We start from the raw sequence: 19326 nt of genomic DNA, 5'->3' as shown, positions 1-19326 counted from the left end.
GCCACCAGCTCCTCGGGCACTGGGAGTAGAGATGAGCCGGTACCAGTGCTACCACTAGAGACACTGGGGTGCTGAACTACATCGTTTATTGGGGGTTAGCAGCAGGGACAACACCCTTAGCACTGCAGGTGCTTGAGCAGCCACAGTGCCATGTTCATGAAGCCATCAGCTTCGGCTTCGACGCCAGCCAGCGCGTGGTTGTTCCCTGGGTACCAGAGCAGCCTGGAGGGGAAATAGGGATTACTGCTGTGTCTGCACCCCACAGCTCAAAGCCCCAGCACCCCACTCACCGTGTAAGCACCCCCCGGGCCTTCAGGGCACGGTAATACTCCACACCCTGCTTGGGGGGCACACGCCGGTCATCCTCCCCCAGCATCAGCAGCACGGGTGCACGGACCTGCAGGAGCAGCACAGCCTCAGCACTGGCCCTGCTGCTGGGGACAGGGATGGGGACAGTGATATACATACCCGGTCGACATAGCGTATGGGTGACTTGTGCAGCATCTCTGTCAACTGGGCTGGGTCTGGTAGGGCATCAGGCTTGAAGGGCAGCCCTGTCTCTGTCAGGCACCTGCAGGCAAGAGAGTTGGGGGCACATGTGTGACTGGGATGGCAAAGAGTGTGGGAAGCTGGGGGCAGCAGTACTCACCAGTCTGGGATGTCGGTGGTGGCCACCATGGAGGCGATGTTCACAACGGGGTTGCGGACCACACAGGCGCGGTAGGTGTCAGGGAACTGCCCGATGAGGTGGCATGCCAGGAAGCCCCCATGCGAGCCGCCAACCAGTGCCACCCGGCTGGCATCTAGTGTCTCCTCCTGCAGTACCCGCTCTACGCAGAGCTGTCGTCACGGGGAACACCCACTGAGCAAGCAGCCCTACTTTCCCTACTCAGGTCACCTGCAGGAGCACAGAATGCCCCAGGACCACGTGCCAGGCCATACCTGTACATCATGTACGTCCTGTGTGCCCACGTTGCCTGGCAGGGAGGCCACACTGTCCTGGCCAAAGCCCAGCGAGCCACGGTAATTCACTGTGTGGGGAGCTGTGTCAGAGCCCTTCCTCCTTTGTGCCCCCCACCCTAGCCCAGAGCCCTGGTGTCACTCACCCAGCAGCACAGCAAAGCCCACACGGCACAGTGCCGCTGGGTACAGCATCCACCCGGCCGTGAAGACACTGTGAGGACCCCCTGCAAATGGCAAAAGCAAGGGGAGGGTGATGCTGCCTGGCTGGGGTACAGTGGGGTGGGGACAAGCTCTTACCATGAGGCATCACGACCAAGGGGGGCTTTTGGACAGTAGGACCCTCACTTGGGCGCATCAGGATAGCATCAAAGTCCAGGCCCCCTGTGGAAGCAGGGAGGGGGTGTCAGGGAGCAGTGAGGACGGTGGAGCACAGCCTGACCCCACCTTGGGCACTCACCATACTGGGGATGCTCCTGCTCTGGCAGGGGCTGCAGGGTGCGGATGCCCCAGCTGATGCCGGGCACGGGGGGTGCGTCCTGCAGGCAGATCCACTGTGTCTGTGCCTCACGGCCGGCGGAGGGCAGGACTGCCACTTTCTGTGCAGGGAGAGGGGTCAGTGCCCGTGCCAAAGGGCTGGTGGGCACTGGGGAGAGGAGTCAGTGCCCATGCCAAGGGGCTGGTGGGCACTGGGGACATGACTTTACCAACATGGGGGGGCAGCTAGGGGTGGAAAACCTGGCCACCAAGAGGTCCCGGTCGATGGTGAGGACAGACCAGCTTCCCTGGGGGGAATCTGGGGAGGAGGGGGTCAGACTTGCAGGTGTGACCTCTCTCCACCCCTGGCATCAGCATGGCCCCACTGGTGCATCACTCACCACCTGTCAGCGAAGCTGTGGTGCCTGTTGCCGTGTCCACCACGAACACATCCTAGGGACATGAGGGCAGAGTCCAGTGGAGCCCTGACCCAGCCAGGCCCCCCTGTGTGCCCCACCACTCCCTCACCTGCTGGCTACGCTGGGCCGTGTCCAGCAGGATCCTGCGGCTGTCAGCCGCCCAGCACATCCCTGGCAGTGCACCACAGTAGATTCCCGGGAAGGCACCTGTGATGAGAGTGGTGGCACTCAGCATCCCCCTGAGTCGCCCCCAACATCCCCAGAGCTGTACTCACCCCGTGCTTGTCGTGGCACAGTCTCCAGCACCGTGGTGGTGTGTTTGGTGTACCAGTCGTACTGCAGGAGACATGGCATAGGGCACATTTTGCAGGGTCTCAGCCTGCTTACCCCCACTGCAGCCCAAGGAGGGACACCAGTGCCCTCCTGCCAGCCCCACCCTAGCACGGGCTCCCTGGCACCTCCCTGGTGCCTGCCAGTGTCCCTCTGGTGCTGATTACCATGCGGAGGCGGCTGCACTGCTGGTGGGGGCCCAGGACATTGTTCTCCAGGTAGACGATGCGGCAGCTGTCGGGGCTGAGTCGTGGTGACCACACAGCCCTGGTGTCCTCAGAGAGCAGCTCTGTATGGGCACGAGGGGATGGTAAGGGCATGGTGAGGGGCTGCAAGGCAGCCAGGGCACTGGCAGGATCAGGGCGTGCACTGCTTACCGCATCTCCCGCCTGTCAGGTCCACGTAGAAGAGAGCTGACCTGCCAGCACAGAGGGGTGTCACAGCGGGCTCGGGGGGCCAGGCTGTGGGGCAGGTGCCCTGCCGGGTCCTACCAGCAGGGTTGGGCTGTGGGGTGCCCTGTGGGGACTCACCGGCGGTTCGTGCAGTGCCGCAGCCCCAGGCGGAAGGGGTCGTGCCACCAGCCCACAAACACCACGCCGGTGTCCTCAGGTGACCAGAAAGCCTGTAGGGAGACGGAAGATAACCAGCTCAAAATGCTGCTGGCTCCTGAAACCTCCCTTCTCTGGTCCCCTGCAGCTCTCCATCCTAACCTGGCCGGGAGAGAGGTGCTCTGGGATGCCCTCCAGCACTGAGATGCTGTTGCCCTCGATGTCCAGGACGCAGAGGACGGGCACACTGCGGGTGCTCAGCGTCTCTCCCCAGTCCTCGTGGTACACGAACTGCTCACCCTGTGGCACAGGCTGGTCAGACCCACAGCCCCACAGCCAGCCCCCAGCTGACCCAAGGTGGGGACATCCCACCTTGACGGGTGCATCCTCTTTCTTAGGGTGCCCCGTGTCCTCGTCAGAGGTGCCCAGCTCAGGGGCTTTGCTCTGGAAGAAGGACTCAGCCTTGGGACGCTTCTTCTCCGCCACATAGAGCAGGTGGGTTTCCGAGTGAGACCAGGCAAGGCATCCAAATTGGTCTGCAGGGGCAGGTCAGCACTGGCCATCCTGTTCCCTGGAACCCCGCATTCCCTGGCATCCCCCAGCCCCTCACCATCATCATAGACGCTGCCATGCTTGTCCAGTGCTGTCAGGTCGATGCTCTTCATCTTCCGGTTCTGATCCCAGACCTGGGGGCAGAGATGCCAGGGCAGTCCCAAGACGTAGCACGGTTCCAGCCCCAAGCGCCACGGAAAATCCCTTTTCCCCCAGAACCCTCCTCACCTCCAGGAACTGCTTCTCTTTCTCCTTCTCCTTGCCAGGGACCTTGCGCAGCACAGCCTTCAGTGTCCCACTGGGGGACTCACGGCTCAGCAGCCTGTGGGTGAGGAGGTGAGTGCCCATGAGACCCTCACTTACTGCTAACCTGAGGGATCCCGTGTGGGGAGCGGGATGGGACTTACTCATCCTTGATCTCAGAGCAGGTGCCTGCGGGCCCCGAGTAGACAATGGAAGCTCCATCGTGGAAGATGAGGTACTGACGGCAGAACTTGATGTTCTCAGCCCTTGCCAGGTCCCGCTGCGACCACTCTGCAGGGAGCAGGGTGAGGACACCAGCTGCGTCCCCACCAGGCAGGCAGGGAGTCCCCGGACCCCCCTGCTCCTCCCTTCCCCTTCAGTCCTGCCCATCCCCGTACCGGTGTAGAGGCTGCAGTACTTGCCCCCGTACTGTGTGGTGAGGTCGGGGCCGAGGCAGGCGGTGCTGAGCCCCGGGTGCTGGCTCAGCTCTCGGTACAGCTCCGACAGCTCCTCCGCACGTGGCGGTACCTGCGGGACACGCGGGGCGGCTGGAGGGGTGGGGACGTGTGGGGCGAGGGGTGGGGGGCACGGACCGGGGAGTGATGGGGCACAGGGTCACGTACTGGGGCACCAGTATAGACGGGGGGGAATTTTGGGGGCTTCTGGGGGCAGCACTTGTGGGTGAAGAGCTGGGGTACATGGGGGTAGGAGGCTAGAGGGGTTAGTGCAGGACACTACTGGGGTGCCAGGGACCAGGAGGGCAGATACCGGGGTAGATAGCCAGGATCAGGAGGGTACTGGGACAGTTTCCGGGGTACCGGTGGGTACCAGGATACTGGGTGCAAGGATCCCGGTGTGCAAGGGGCGCCTAGTAGGGTCCTGCAGCAATTGGGGTCTATGGGGTATGAGAAGGGTACCGGGGCAGTTCCCGGGTGGTGCAGCGGGGTCGGGAGGGGAGTGCGGGCCGGGACTCCCGAGGGAGGGACAGGGAGGGACAGGGAGGGGGCAGCGGGACCGAAGGGCGGGGGGGGGTCCCGGAGCGCTGACGTCACTCCCCCCAGCCCCTCACCGACGGCTCCATGTCCTCGCGGCGGGAGGCGGGGCCGGAACCGGCACTTCCGGGATGGGGCGGGGTCGCCGGGCTGCGGCACCTCCCATTGGCTGCGGCGCTCGGACCGCCTCCCGCTTTGAGGCGCCCCCCAGTGGGCGCGGGCGGCGCTGCAGCCGCAGGAACCGGGGTCCCCCACCCCCCCGACGTGTCCCGGCGGCAAGTCCCCAGCCACCGGACCGCTCGCGGGGCCCCTCTGAGGCCGCAGCCGAGGGACCGCGGCCCCGCAGCCTCTGGATCGCCGTGGGGTGGTTTAGCCAACAGGTGGTTGCAGAACAGGGGCTCCATGCGCAGGGCCGGGGGGCACAGGGATCCCCAGCCCAGCAGCCTGGTCGGGGGGGATCGGGCCACTAGGGGCCCATGGGACTGAGCAGCCTGGTCAGGGGGGTGATTGAATCATTGGTGCCCACAGCAGCCTCGCCAACGGGGATAGGGCCCTTGGGAGCCCACCGGACCCAGCAGCCTGGCCAGGCAGGTGAGATCGGGTCCTTGATGCCCACAGGGACCCCCCCATCTCAGCAGCCCAGGTGTGAGTGGCAGAGCTCAACAGTGCTTGGTGACAACTAGACCCATTCCAGCCACCCCCACCATCACAGGTGTCCTGAACCCCCCGCTTCCACACTGCAGGCAGGCAAGAATCGGGGCCAGTCTGTGGTTTGTGTCAAGTCCTTTTTATTCTGTTCCCACAGAAACACCTGGTGAGGGGGCAGCTTCTGGGAGGGAGTCACGACACAGCGGCGGGGGTGGTACGGCACGGTACGGCACGGTACGGCACGGTACGGGGTCACTACGGGTGGCACAGAGCACAGCAGACACGCACACCGTCACAATGTTCAGAGGGAGCGCACCCGGCATCGCACTTACCGCTGGAAACGGCGCCCAGCCGCGCTCGGCCCTCGGTCTTTGCACCCCCCGTCCCCCCGCCCTGTCCAGCAGATTGCCACAACTCGGGCTGGGGGCCCGGCCCGGCAGCGCCCCCGGGCCTGGCAGGCACGAAGGCAAGGTGGCGGATGTGCTGGGGCGGCGAGATTGGCCCCGGCGGGGGTCTCGGTCCCGCGTGCGATTTACACACTGTACAAGTATTTACAGCGCTCGGAGTGACGGGGCCGGCAGCCCGCGGGAGGCACCCCAGGCTCTGCACTTGTCATCGGCGGGGAGAGGCGGTGGCTGCTGCCCCCGGGATCCCCGTTCCACAGCCACAGCCGCCGGCCTGCCCCCAGCCTTGGGCACTGGCAGAGCTCCCGGCGAGGGATCTGCCACAAAGCGAGGGCTTCCCGAGGCAGCCGGGTCCTCGATCACAAGTGCATAAATCTGCTAAGAACTTTCAGTACAGCGATGGACTGATGGAGAAGAAAGAAAAAAGAAAAGTCCAGGCAAAGAACAGCAAGCACTGAAAGGCGGGTGGAACCGTGCAGAGAAGTAGCAAGCCATGCTCTACGACGGGACAGACGGTCACGGGCGCTAGGGCTGCCCTTTGGCAAAGTGGCCCTCCGTGGGTCGAACATGCCACGAATTCATACGCACGGGTGGTCGGTACAGAATAGTTCTCGGGTCGCTCGGCGGCACGCTTTGCGATGGAACCCTTAGGCGCGACATTGAACTGATTAGCTATTCACAGGTCTTGTTCTGGAGTCGTGTTATTTCGTTGCATAGAACATCAGGCGGGTGAGCGGGCGGCTGCCCCCCGCCACGGGGGTGTCGGCGGGGCGCTGCCAGCGCGGGGAGGCGGCGGGGCGCGGGCGAACCCCCTCCTCGGGCTGCCTCCCCCCTGGGAATCCCCTCCTGGCAGGGCGAGTGGGCTTTGGCCGCCGGCCGCTGCGCCGGCCGTCCCCGCAAAATGGCTTGAGAAGGACTTGGATTGCACAGTAAAAGGAAGGATACTGCCGGAGGCAAAGCTCTCCTGATCTTGTTCCACGGGATTTGTGCTCTTTTGTAGCCTCCTGCACTCTATTGCTTCTACAGACGACAGCCCGTGTGCTAACTCATCGCACAAAGCAAAGAGGGAAGAGGATTTGATATAAACTTTAGAAAAATAAAACCCCGAAACCAAAAGAAAATGAACCCAAAGAAACCGAGAAAAAAAGGACCCCCCCTGACGACGCCCCGTGCCCCCCCCCCACCCCCCGGTGCGGATGAGGTATACACAGAAATCAAAGTGGGATGATTAAGGCTGTTCTTGAAAGAAAAGGGGTGCCCGGCGGCAGGCGCGCTGGCTGCATGGCGAGGGCGAGCGCGGCCCTTTCAATGCTTCCAATGGCTTCGGGACACGCGCCCAGCCGGCCGCGCCGCCTGTCAGAGTCCTATGGCCTCGTATTTCGGTAGTAAAACAGTGTTAGGTCCTAGCTGACGCGCTCCGGGGCTCCCCGCGGGGCCGGGCGCGGCCGCAGTGCAGGGGGCGCAGGGACGGCCCCACGGGGCGGGTGGGGTCGGGAAGGAGAAGCGGCGCCCACGGCGCCCAGCCCTCGGCTCGCGGGGGAGGAAAAACCTATGAAGAGGCCACAGCTGGAGTTCAGAGGGAGCAACTCTGCGTATAATCTTGAGAAAGGGCCGCAGCCCACCTACGGGGCCTGACCCGACGGTCCGGACCAGGCCCGTCCCCTCGGGGCAGCTGCCGGGGCTCGCTCGCCGTGTGCCGCGCCGCAGCTGCTCGCCAGGCGTGGGGGGCCGCCGCGCCCCGCTGCTCGGCCGCCCTTTGGTCCAGCATCCAGGGATCGCCCTGCTTTCAAAAGCTTGCGAGAGACAGAGAGAGAGAGAGAGAGAGAGAGAAGAGAGAAGAGAAAGAGGCGTTAGTCCGAGCCGCCAACCCCGCGGAAGGGACCCCGCCGAGCGGCAGCGCTGTCCCGAGCAAAGGGCCCCAGAGAGCCAAGATGCACTGCCGGCCGAGCAGCTGCCGCCGCCTCCGCCCGCCCCCGCGCTGGACGGGCTCCCGGATCATAGCCTGGGCTGCACAAGCCTTCCCTGGAAACTCAGGGTCTGCACCAGCGCTGCCGAGACTGCGGAACGAGGCCAAGCCCTCCACCCCTTGGCTTAGGGCCAGCACCTGGGGATGAAGATGGGGATGAGTGGCCCAGCACGAAGGGGATGGGTCCGTGCTACGTCTTTCCCAGCGTGGGGGCAAGGAGCAGGGCTCAGGGAATACTGGTGCCCTGAACCCCAGAGAACCTCACTGGAACTTCAGAGATGGCAGTGTAGGGACTTGTGTGCAGGTGTGCCCTGTACACTCACCGTTATACTCAGAGTCTGGCGCCGCGTGCTGAATTCATTGGCTTCTTCATAGGTTTTTCCACTGCAACGACTCAAATCTCCACTCACTTCCCAAACTCCTGCAGTGGAAGGGAGGAGGAGGGCATGAGGCATGGATGAGGCATGGATGAGGCAGGGAGAGCCCACAGCACAGTGCCTGGTGCTGGATGCACTCACCTTGTGCAGTTCTCTCACCAGAACGAAGTGAACTTCTTGCCGAAAGCTGACACCGCTGTGGGGAAGCCAAGACAGGTGTCAGTATGGCATAGTGACCCTGGTCCCCCACTTCCCTGGGCCCCAAACTGTGGGAGCACTGTATCCCACTGGCTGCACTCAGCCATCCCCCCAAGGTGCCTGACTCTGTCTCGCTGCTGAAGAGCATCACCACCCTGTCCCCACCCCAGGAGCAGCCCTCACCTTCAGTCAGTTTGCCTGCTTGTTCCGCTGCCCCCCCTGGCAGGATTTTGGAGAAGACACTCTCTCCTTCCCCACCAGGCTGCCCCGTGGCCATGCCCGCGGGACCACGTGGCCCGGCTGCCCTCGGACCGGCCTTGCTGTCTGCTGGGGGACAAACAAGGCCACTGTTAGCCAGGGCTCAGGCCCAGCTGAGGGAGCTCAGCTGAGCTTTGGGGTGCCAGGCAGCAGGCACAAGGGGGGACAGATGGCACAGTGACATGAGGCTCACTGACCTGCTGCTCCCAGAGGCTGTGCTGACGGCACTCTCCCCGGCTGCTGTGGCACTTTTGCTGCAGGTTTGGACGTGTCTGTTGGCTCCGCTTTTGTCTGGAAAGGGGAAAACAGCTCTCAAGGCTCACCCTCCCAGTAGAGCTGCCGGGAGTGGCCCAGGCCAGGAGGTGACACCAAAACCCCCAAACACTGCTCTGCAACCCCAAAAGAGGCAGCAAGGGATCCAGGACATAGTGATGTCCCCTCCTGGTCCCCTCAAGAGCAGATGGCAGCTTCCACAGCACCCAAGGGTGTCCGTAGTGGGTGTGTGAATGGGATACACTTTACTCCCAGCCCTTCCCCTGCCAGCCCCTGGCCACAGCCAGCTGTGCTGATTCCAGGCAGTGCTGTGTGATCAGGATGCAGCCTCGCCAGCTAAGCCTGTACTTACTGCCGGTGCTGGGTGTCCACCCGGCTGTGCATGGAGTGTGGTTGGTGCCTTCCCTACTGCCTGGGCCGGCCCTGGCTGCTGCTGCGGTGGCCGGGATGAGGCGGGTCCCGGTGTCCTGCCCCTGGTCTCAGGCTGTGCCGAGCTTGCCGGCTGGGCAGCCTGGCGTGCTGCCGGCTGCTGCCGCGCTGCCGGCTGCCCTGACTGCTGCTGCCTGGCCGCCGGCTGCTGTGGGTGCGCCAGGGGCTCCGGCTTCGGCGCTGGTGTGGCCAACCCGTGCGGCTGAGAAGGTTTCTGTGCCTTGGGGGTCTCAGCGCCATGGTGGTGAGCAGCGGGGCGGGATGACGGGGCGTAATCAGCGGAGCTGGGGCCGTAAGGCGCGCGGGACTCGGGCTGCTGCGCCTTCTTGGGGCCGGCTGAAGGCCCATGGCCACGGGGCTCGTGGCGGCCAGATTCTCGCGGGTGCTGCTTTGATGAGCGGCGTGGGGGCTCGTCGCTGGTGTGCCGGGAGGAGCCAGCATGGCGATCGTACTCCCTGTGGTGCCGGTGCTCGCGGTGCTGGGGGTAGTCGTCGTGCTGCCACGGGTCTTCATCGGGGGGCTCGTCATAATCGTGGTAGGTGTGCTTAACTGGGGGTCTCTTCTGCGAGGAAGAGTGGCCACTGTAGTGCCTGACCCTCTCTGCCCGCGCCTCCCTGGGCTTATCAAACCAGTCTGTCTCCTCCTGACCCAAATGATAGGCTTCGGAAACCAAAAACAAACCACAGTCAATCTCTCGCTCGAGGCTGCGCGGGTGGAAGCCATGCAATGAAGTGGGAGGGGTAAGCAGCGGGCACGCGCGCAGGGGACAGCACGTGCCGGTGGGGACGGGACGCGGCGCAGCAGGGCACCGTGCAGGACCAGCTAACACCGAACACCCAGGGCAGGGGGAGGAAGGCACGTGTCAAGCAAACTGAGGCGGTGAGAGTGTCTCTGCGTACGAGCAGACGGGCATGCTCCGGGGAAGTGCCATGCTCTGGGGTGGTCACCACGGGGAGCTGTTACCTTCGCTGTCCGAGACAACGCAATGGGCATCATCCATGCCGTAGCCCTCCTCGTGCTTGTACGAGTGACTCCTTGGCACGTCTTTGATGTGCTTTTGCACATCAGGCAACGAGTGGCTGGAGCAGAACTGGGAGCAGGGGTCCCCCACTGACTGGGGGCCCGGCCCTCCCGCAGTGCGTGACCCCCCCATTGACTTCCCCATGGGGCTGACGGGGCTTTCCTCCTCTGAGGGCTGTGAGCGCATGGGCGCCCGCCCACGGCTCTGGCTCATGCTGAGGGATGAGGGTTTGGAGCTGACTTTCTGGGAGCGCTCCATGCTCTCCCGCTCATAGGACTTGCTCCGGCCACCCATCTCCCGGCTGGAGGACTTTTCCACCCCATAGCCAGAGGAGCGGGTTCTGCTGCTGGAAGAGTAGACTCGCTCCTCCTCGTCCACCAGATCCCGGCTGGAGACACCGTAGTACTTCTGCTGCTCATAGACATTCTTCTTCAGGCCATAGGTGATCTCATCTTGCATCTTCTTGGCCCTGGAGGCCACATTGCTGCTGCCAATTGAGGTGGTTGTTGAGTAAGAGGCCAGGTCTGACTCCACATCTTTGGCTTCTTCAATGGGGGAGAACTTGGAGATCTTCTGCTCCATGCCCTGCTTCCTGTGCTTGCTGCGCTTGGAGGAGATGACGGCAGGTGCCAGGTTCTTGGATGAATGCTTAGGTAGTGGTGTGCCAGAGCTGTGCTTGTCTATCCGTGAGGAGTGCCGGTACTCAGTGTCCCCATAGTAGTAGCTCGAGCTGGTGGAGCTCCCGGACACCCTGCCATTGCTTTCTGTGCCCCTGTAGTAGCTGTTCTTCCCACGATGGTCAGGGCCATGGTGATCATAGATGTCCTCCTCAGACTCCTCCTCGGCTTTTGTGTAGCAGCAGGGACGGCTGGAGCTCTCGGTGTCCCCCAGATCACTCTTCTCTCTGCTATGGCGGCTATCGGTGCTTGTGCCCATCGGCTCTGCTTTCTGCCCATCCAGTGCTGGACTCTCCTTGGTGAGCTCACTGATGTCCTCGATCATCACATAGTTACGGGGGATGTTCTGCTCCAGACTAGTGTAGAGGGACTCGGAAGAGTAGCTGGCTGAGGGGCCCGGTGCCGTGCTGGTTCTCTCAGCTGGCCGGGTCTCAGGTGCCTTGTACTGCTCGTAGCCACCGCTCGCCGGTGCAGTGCTGAAGGTGACGTCAGGCACGGCAGAAGAGCTGGTGGCTGCACCGATGACCTCGTAGTTGGTGGGGATCTTCTGTTCTAGGTCAGCCAGAGAGGTCTGCCGTGGCTTCTGGTGCCCACCAGCTATGTCTGCTGGGCTCTGGTAGAGGGCAGGCTGTGCCGCCGGCACGGTGCCTGCCCCAGCAAAGGCGCTCGGGGTTTGGTAGGGGTTTTGGGGCTGGAAGCCTGGCTGGGCTGGGGTGCCCAGCTCTGGGTATGCGGTGCCGGGGGCCGAGAAGCCACCAGGCGAGGTGAAGGTGGGCAGTGGAGCTGCCGGCAAGCCATCCTGCGAGGTGGTGGCTGTGGGATACTGCGGGTGCTGCAGGCGTGGTGGCGGGAAGGCGGCGGGGCCCTGTGGGGCAGGGTACGGGTAGGCGCCGTAGGAGGCGGCAGCGGCGGCGGTGTAGTCGGGGTACTGCCCGGCAGGGCGCAGGCCGGCGCTGTCGTAGGCGGCGAGGCGCAGGCTGTGCAGCTCGCTGTCTGACAGGTAGTCGCGGCGATCCCCGGGGTAGCGCAGGTAGGGGTGGTCCCGCCCACCAACCCGATCCTTCAGCAGCGACTCCTTGCGCTGGGTGATGCCGAGCTCCAGGTACTTCAGCTTTGCATCGATCTCCTTCTCCTCCTCATCCAGCTCCGCCTGCTTCTTCCGCAGCTTGGTGGCCTCGTGCTCCACCAGCCTCAGGTCACGGTCCAGCTCCTTCAGCAGGCTGGCCTTGGTGACAGGCGCGGTGGCCTTGGGAGCCAGGCTGCTCAGGTAGAGCTGGGAGGCAGCTGGGCTTGCCAGGGGGACGTGGGGCTCCTCAGGTGGCGGGCTGGGCAGCGTCCGCTTCACCTTGCGTGCCAGAGAGCTGGACTGCAGCCCCCCCACCTGCAAAGCCAAAGGACATTAGGTCAGGGGGGCAGGTGGGTGTCCCCCCCACGTCCCACCCCAAGCATTGCAGTGGTGCTGGGGTGAGCATTCTGCTGTGCACGTGTTCCCCCATGCACCGAGAAAGCAGCGTTTATGTAAAAGCGCAATAAATAGGATGGAAGTAACAGGCAGGGCGCTTTCCGTGAGTAATTACCAGGGGTGGCAGCCAGCCAAGCGCTGAGCTGGCCACGTGCATACCCTCTGCTGCAAAAAATGCTTTCTGACCATGGGCACTTGGCAGAGCCACTCGGGGGACTGCCGGTGGGTGCTGCTGCCCCAGGAATTGCCCCGGGACTTCTTGGCTGGGGACTCAGCTGCCCAAGGCAACCTCGGTGAACCACCACAACCCTAAATGGAGCTGTGCATGGCTCCTCAAGACAGAAGGGGGACCCATCTAGAGCAGGGGACAGTCCTGATGCTGCCAACCCACAGCATCTCCTGCCTGCTGACAGGCTCATGCAGCCAATGGACCTCCAGGGCCTCCCTCCAGCTGCTGGTACTGGCATGCACGTCTGTGCCTGCTGGCTGCCATCAGCCGCCGCAGGGAGCCGGCCTTTTGAAATATTAATTGCCACAGCGCTAATGAAACTGAAACATCCCAAGTTGCCTCCTGGGGCTGGTTCCCTGGGGTAAGGTTGTTCCCTGTGGTGACTTACCTGTGAGCTGGGAAGCAGTGGGTGTTGGTAGAGGGAGAACCTGTCTTTGCTGGCCTCCTCAGAGGTGGGGCTGATGGGCTTGGGGTCTGACAGGGAGCGCTGCATGGTCTTGATGGGGCGTGGCAGTGTCTGCTGGCGCTGGGCTAAGTCGGTGGTGAAGTGCTTCTGTGGGGGGACGTGGGCCTTGTTCAGCCGCTCGCTGGTGGCAAAGGAGGACTCCAGGAGGCGATGGGGGGACAAGGGGGAGACGGGTGAGTAGAGGACCTGGGGAGAGCGGGGTGGCTGGCGGGTCACCAGCTGGGAGAGTGATTCGGCTGGCAGATGGGACTGGTAACCGATTTCCAGGGGATCTGGCTTCTTCTTCTCAAACTTGCCCAGGGTCTGCTGCCGGACAGTGTGGGGGTCCAGGGGGCCTGTGCTTACTATTTGGAGGTTGGTGGAGTAGGGCGGGATGGTGGTGGGCACTGTCAGCTGGGGGACCACGACACCAGGTTGGGGAGCTGGCTCTGGTTCTGTCTGGCAGGCCAGACTCTCACCCCGCTGCGTCTTCTCTGGGGCTGAGATGTACTTCACAATCTCCACTCGGGGGTCATGGGTGGTGATGTGAATAGAGGGGGAGACGCGGAGGAGCTGGTCAGGCTCTGTCTGCACCGAGCAGTCGCTGATGGTCTGGATACCCACGCTGGCTGTGCGGGCTGCCCCGTCCGCCTTGCCCTCGGTGCTGGCCTCAGCGTGCCGTGAGGCCCTGGAGCGCCGGCGGCGCACAGGCTGCTCCCACTCCCCGCTGTCCTCCTCGTCCGTCTGCACGCTGCAGTCGGCGCTGCGCCGCGTCCGCCGCCTCCGCGACAGCATGAACCGCTCCTCGCCATCCTCCTCATCCGTCTGCACGCTGCTGTCTGCCATCTTCCGTGCTGCAAAGGTCTCCTTCTCGTAGGCATCCCTCAGCCGTGGCATCGAGTTCCTCTTCTTGATGCCCCGGCTGGGCTCCCAGGACTCCTCGACTTGAAGTGACATGTCTGAGGCCGAGCTGCTGAGTGGCCGTTGTGGCATGGGGTAGCGGGGACCGGCGGGCCCCTCTGGGGGTGTCTGGCCCGGCGGGGGCCATGCCTGCCCATTGTGCGGCAGCACCCGCGGCGCCTCAGCGGGCCCCTCGGGTGGGCGGGCAGTGGGCTCCACGGGAGTGGGGAAGATGGTCTTCTGCCGCTTCTGCTCCTCCAGCTGCTGCTGCAGCTGGTGCTGCAGCTGGTGGATGTGCTCGAGCTGGAGGCGCTGCTGGGCGAGCTGCTCCCGTTGCAGCGCCAGCTGCGCGTGCCGCTCCTCCTGCTGCTGCTGCAGCACCTGCTGCTTGATGCACTGCAGCTCCTGCAGCTCCCGCTGCACCAGCAGCTGCTCCTTCTCGCGGTGCCGCTGCAGCTCTGCGCGCTCCCGCTCCAGCTCCTCCTGCAGCCGCAGCTGCCGCAGCTTCTCCAGCTCCACACGCTCCCGTTCCAGCTGCAGCACGTGCTCCTGCTGCTTGCGCTGACGCTCCTCTTCCCGCTCCCGCTCCTCCCGCTGAGCTCCATCCAGTGGTGGCTTGGGCGCTGGTGGCACTGGCCCGGTCTCCTTGGGGGCTGCTGGTGCTGCTGGTGCCTCTGCATGGGGAGCAGCTGGTGGTGGCTCTGCTCTCTGCAAGCCAGTGGCAGGTGCGGCGGGGGCAGCGGGGACAGCGGGCGCTTTGGCAGCGGGAGCAGCACCCACCGCTGCCGGTGCTGTGCTGGTGACGGGCTTCCCCAGGTAGACGGGTGTCTCCATCATCGAGGCTGCTGGGGCCGGCCGGCTCGGGGCCGGGAAGCGGTAGAGGCCCTGTGCTGCAAGCGGGACACGGGGGGTGACAACTGGCAGCCTGGCCAAGCTGGCCAGTGGGACTGCTGCCACACTGCCTGGGCCATAGGGTCTATACAGCCCCCGCAGCATGGGCCGCAGCACCGAGGCCGGCTGGGTGGTGATGGGCAGTGTGGAGGCGATAGGGGTGTTGATGGTGGAGTAGATCATGCCGTCTGCAGCCCGCACGGTTGCAGTGGAGGGAAGCATTTGCCGGATGGTGCCCAGGCGGACTCCAGGAACGTTGTACTGTGCCAGGTTGCTGAAGCCCTGCCGTCCCTCAGGGAAGGTGGGGTTGTACATCCCACTGGGTTTGGGGGGTACAGGGCCCTGTTGCTGAGCTGCCAGACCCCCTGTGCCCCCCTGCCCAGTGCTGGGGCCGTAAGGCAGCACATCAGGGCCGTTGGCATGCCGGCCCCCATACTGGTCCATGGAGTTGAGGGCAGCACACATGCGGCTGATCTCACGCGCTGTGGTGGCACTGTAGTGGGCCAGGCTGGACTCCTGGAAGCTGGCTAGGTCCCCTCGGTGTGAGAAACGGTAGTCGGAGTAGATGTTGGAGGCTGAGCTGTACCTCCGCATGGGGAAGGGGTGGCTCAGCATCTCTCCCGGTTGTCGGAGGTCAGAAAAAGAGCCGTACTGTAGCCCCTGGCCCAGGTAACCCCCCTCAGCAAAGCCCACACTGTAGGAGTGCTTCATGGTGCTGAGGTCCACAGCAGCATCACCTGCTGGGCCAGGGAAGGGCTGGTCCCCCTTTGTGTGGTAGTAGCCCATCCCGATTTCGGAGAGGTTCGTGTCTGACATGGAGGAGTAGAGACGTCCGAAGGCGCTGGCTGGGTAAAACTTCTGCTCCTCATAGAGCGCAGGTGCTGGGGCTGGCTGCTCCCGGTAAGGGAAGGTCTCTGGCAGCTCTGGCTCTCTGCTGCCATACATTGGTCCAGCAGCTTTCCGACCAGGCACCACTGCTGCCTCCCCGGTTTTCTTCTCTGGCATCTTGGAGGTGGGGTTGAAAGCACCTGTGCAGCTGCCACCAAAGGGGAACTTGTAGACCATGTCACAGCAGGCCACCTGACTCTCCGGTTTTACGCCTGTGAGGTCCAGGACATTGGCTGGCACCTCTTCCTTCAGCACTTTGGTCACTGGGCCAGTCGCAGCCTCCTCCATATGCACCATCATCACCTGGGATTTCTTGCCGCCCATGGCAAGGAGAGGGCTCTGGCTCTTCAGCTCTACTGGCACTGCTCGGTACACCTCTGGTCCTGGCTCTGGTGGGAAGGACTGTGGGAGGCTGCTGGCATTCTGTGCCCCACCAGTCTGTGTGAGGAGCACGTCCTTCTTTGCCATCTGGCCCGGCATGCCGTACCTTGCAAATTTGGTCTGGGGGGCAGCAGTGGGCTCGGGCTTGCCACTGGCCACCCCACCGGCTCTGACAGTGGCTGTCTGGACTCCCTGCTCCACCTGCTTCACCTGCGCCAAGCACACTGGGCTCCCGGCCCCCTGCCCAAAATCCACACGGCTCTGGAAAGGGTCTCCATAGACCACAGGTTGCTTGGACTGTGAGAGAATCATGGGAGAGGCAATAGCCAGGCTGGCAGTGGTGGCTGCCGCGATGATAGCGTGGGGCTGCTCCTGGGCATTGAGGTTGATGATCAAGGGCTGGATGGCCGTGGACTGCCGGTTGGGGATGTGGTCCAGGGTCAGGCAGTATTTCCTGGCCTCAGTGGCCAAGGACGTGAGATCCATACCTTGGTCTGTTATGATGATGGGGGCAGACTTCAATGCGGTCCGTAAGTCCACAGCATTGCTGGTTGGCACCTTGGGCCCTGGCTCCACCCGGGACGTGCCAGGGATGGAGGAGATACGGCAGAGGGAGATGTTTTCTGCAGGGAGTGCTCCCCAGCTGTACAGCCCTGTGATGCCGTCAGCAGCTGAAGTTACGGCAGGAGCTTTCTGGGCGTGTTCCTTCACTGGCTGTGCCCTAATGTAGGCACCGGTCGGCTGCTCTGGCTCCGGTGTCTGGGTGTAACCATGTGCCAGCAGCTGCCGGCTTGGCCTGGTAGGGGACGAAGTAGGAGACGTCAAGGCTCCAGAGCTGACTGGCTTGGTTTGGCTGGCTGCATCGGCCGCCAGTGTGATCACCATGAAGGGGGAGTCCTGTGAGGAGGCCTGCCGGGTCAGGCGTGGCGAGCTCGCCTGGTGCGGCGTCTGCGTCCCCTGCGCCACCATGGGGGAAGAGGTGTCCGGGCCAGCAGCAGCAGGACCCTCATAGGAGAGGACTGGGCTCTGTGTCTGCGTGGAAAACTCTGCTGTGGCCTTTGTGGTGCGCGTGGGACTCTGTGTGGGTGAGGTGGGTGAGAGCGGAGGGCTGGAGCTCTTGAAGAAGGTGTATGTCTTGGGCAGTGTGGGCTTGCTGTCACTCGCGGCTGGGATCTTCTCCCTGGCTGTCTGTACACTGATCTCCACCGTCCTGGTTCTGGTGGTGTCCTCAGTCTGTGAGCCATAGCTGACAGTGCTCTTTGATGGAGTGTAGCTTCTCCCAGCTATGGATGGGGCCTCTGGACTTGGTGAGCTGTAGCTCTGCAGCACAATCCCAGGGCTGCCTGCTGCTGTTGTCACCGTGCTGGTGCCTTTGCTGTAAGCATAAAGAGTGGTGGTAGCCTTGGATACTGGGCTGGGTGCTGCCGCAGCACTCTGGAGCTTGGCTAGGTCTTGTCCCTCTTTTGCAAAATGCTGAGTGACCCGGACATCGGGAATGGTCTTGCCAGTGCTGCTGTCGGAGCTGGCAAAGGAGACAGGAGCAGAGAGCTGTGTGGGGCTTGTGCCAGGGGTGAGCGGGCCGCCATTCTGCTTCAGCAGGTCAGCGTAGGCGCTCTCGGCATTGAGGAAGTGCTTCTCCTGGTACGCATCCTCCTGTCCCTTCACCTTCTCACCCTGCTTGAAGGCCAGGTCAAATGAAGAGGACTGGTGCATCCTGGAGATGCTCTGGGAGGTCTGCAGGATCTCCTCGTACACCGCTCCTGCCTTCGGCAGGGCACTGGGATAGTCGGGCTGGGAGGGGCGCGTGAGGCCGCCGTCGTACCGGTATTCCTCGCCATATTGGTAGTCAAAGCCATTCTGGTCCTCAGTACTGCGGTAGCCAACCTGCTGGTAAGTGCTGCCGGAGGAAAAGGCAGGCTGGGCCTGCTGCACCTGCTGCTTCTGCATCATCTCTGCCTTCCTCATCATCTCCTCATAGGCTTCCTCGGCGCTTTTCAGGGGCTTGCTGGTGGGCTGGCTTGCACCACTCTCCACCTTCTCTGTTGGTGAGTACAGTGACATGAAAGTGGGCAGGTTGTATTCGCTGCCAGACTTGTACAGCTTGGAGGCCACAGCGTCAAAGCTCTCTGCTTCTGAGTCAATGGAAGGCGAGTACTCAGAGCAGGAGGAGCGGTGCAGCTCCTCCATCTCCGCTGCCTGTCGCAGCTCCTCTGTGGGGGAGGCGTCCTCGATGGGCGAGAGATTGCTGGGGGGGGTTTTGGAGCGCTCCCTCCTCCGCTGGGCCCTCAGCTCCTCCTTGTCACGCTTGGTCTTGCGCGCTGTGCTCCGGATGCGCTGCTGCTCCACCTCCCGCATCTTCTCCTGTTCCCGCAAGAGCTCCTCTTCCTCCCGCATCTCCTCCTCCTCAGATGAATCCTCAATGGTGGGCAGCAAGGGGCCGTGTGAGCGATGCCGAGCCTTCCTCTGCTGCTTCACCTCCTCCAGCCGCTGCCGGCGGCTGGGGCTGCTGTCGCTGTCCTCCTCCAGCGAGGAGATGGAGGTGGGTGAGGTGCCCGAGGTGTAGCTGGGTGTTGTGGCTGGCAGGGTGGAGGAGTACTCACCCCTTGAGCGCTCCTCAGGGGAGCCTGTCAGGCTCTCCATCTCCAGCTCGGGCTCCCGGTCCACACTGGTATCTGGCTCCTGGCTAATCTCCATCTCTCGGCCATAGCCAGTTGTGCTGTTCAGCTCGATGGTCTTGAATCGCCGCAGCCCGCCCTGGGCCGTGCTCAAGTCATCACCCTCCACTGCCTCCACCTCCTTGCTGTCCTCTGTGTACATGCTGCTGGCGCCATGTGGCAGGCGCCTCTTGGCCGGCGCTGGCTCTTTGCCCTTCTCTGCCTCGGTCTTCTGCCCAGCTTTGGTGACGCTGTACTTGGTGCGCCCGTAGCCTTCCTCCTCCTCCTCGAGGTTGTCCTCCTCAGCACTCATCTCCAGGATCTGTCTCCGCATGAACTCCTCATCGGTCACCTCTGCCTCCTGGCCCTTGCTCCGGGGGGGCACTGGGGAGAAGCCCCCCTCACTGCTGTCCTCCACGTAGTCATGTCGCAGCTTGCTGCCAAACTCATCTGAGGACTCCGCACTCTCCCGACGCTCCCGCTGGTTGTCCCACTCCTCATCCTCCTCCAGGATGTCCTCCAGCTCCTCGTCTGAGTCAAAGGCTTCAGGAGTGATGGAGAGGTACCGTGGCCGCTGCTGTTGCCGCTGGTCCTCCTGTGGCTCTGTGCGGCTCTTGCTGCGCTCAGGGGACTCTGTTGGTGCGCCCCGGCCTTCCAGGAGAGGCCGCATGCTGCTCTCCAGCTTGGTGAGCTCGGAGGGGCGG

At 63.5% G+C, this 19326-nt stretch overlaps 2 protein-coding genes across 2 annotated transcripts in view; both read right to left on the bottom strand.

Annotated features, from left to right (window-relative positions):
- Nucleotides 1-69: 69 nt before the first annotated feature.
- Nucleotides 70-4679, bottom strand: LOC130258369 (acylamino-acid-releasing enzyme-like). The gene is made up of 22 exons (XM_056501677.1): nucleotides 4599-4679; nucleotides 3928-4057; nucleotides 3694-3820; nucleotides 3515-3608; nucleotides 3345-3420; nucleotides 3107-3270; nucleotides 2897-3034; nucleotides 2717-2808; nucleotides 2564-2604; nucleotides 2354-2475; nucleotides 2132-2192; nucleotides 1966-2063; nucleotides 1839-1890; nucleotides 1668-1756; nucleotides 1421-1559; nucleotides 1261-1344; nucleotides 1107-1187; nucleotides 943-1031; nucleotides 650-840; nucleotides 469-571; nucleotides 291-397; nucleotides 70-222 (listed from the first exon to the last, which is right to left on the bottom strand). Exons 1-22 carry the CDS (start codon nucleotides 4608-4610, stop codon nucleotides 117-119), a joined length of 2196 nt encoding a protein of 731 aa, XP_056357652.1. The 5' UTR covers nucleotides 4611-4679; the 3' UTR covers nucleotides 70-116.
- Nucleotides 4680-6769: 2090 nt separating this feature from the next.
- BSN (bassoon presynaptic cytomatrix protein) overlaps nucleotides 6770-19326 on the bottom strand; it is an 86753-nt gene continuing 74196 nt past the window's right edge. Inside the window, 8 exon segments of the mRNA XM_056501728.1 lie at nucleotides 6770-7366; nucleotides 7863-7960; nucleotides 8058-8112; nucleotides 8298-8441; nucleotides 8570-8663; nucleotides 8998-9734; nucleotides 10038-12153; nucleotides 12852-19324. Coding sequence (XP_056357703.1) covers nucleotides 8072-8112; nucleotides 8298-8441; nucleotides 8570-8663; nucleotides 8998-9734; nucleotides 10038-12153; nucleotides 12852-19324 — 9605 coding nt within the window. The 3' untranslated portion in view covers nucleotides 6770-7366; nucleotides 7863-7960; nucleotides 8058-8071.

Source organism: Oenanthe melanoleuca, chromosome 12 (assembly GCF_029582105.1).
Source record: "Oenanthe melanoleuca isolate GR-GAL-2019-014 chromosome 12, OMel1.0, whole genome shotgun sequence".
In the NCBI taxonomy this organism is placed as follows: Eukaryota; Metazoa; Chordata; class Aves; order Passeriformes; family Muscicapidae; genus Oenanthe; species Oenanthe melanoleuca.
This window is presented reverse-complemented; position numbering and strand designations above follow the sequence as displayed.

Coding starts and splice junctions, on each gene's coding strand:
- LOC130258369 (XM_056501677.1), bottom strand. Junction 3,821..3,927: donor GTACTGCAGCCTCTACACCG/GTACGGGGATGG, acceptor TGCTCCCTGCAG/AGTGGTCGCAGCGGGACCTG. Junction 398..468: donor CCATACGCTATGTCGACCGG/GTATGTATATCA, acceptor CTGCTCCTGCAG/GTCCGTGCACCCGTGCTGCT.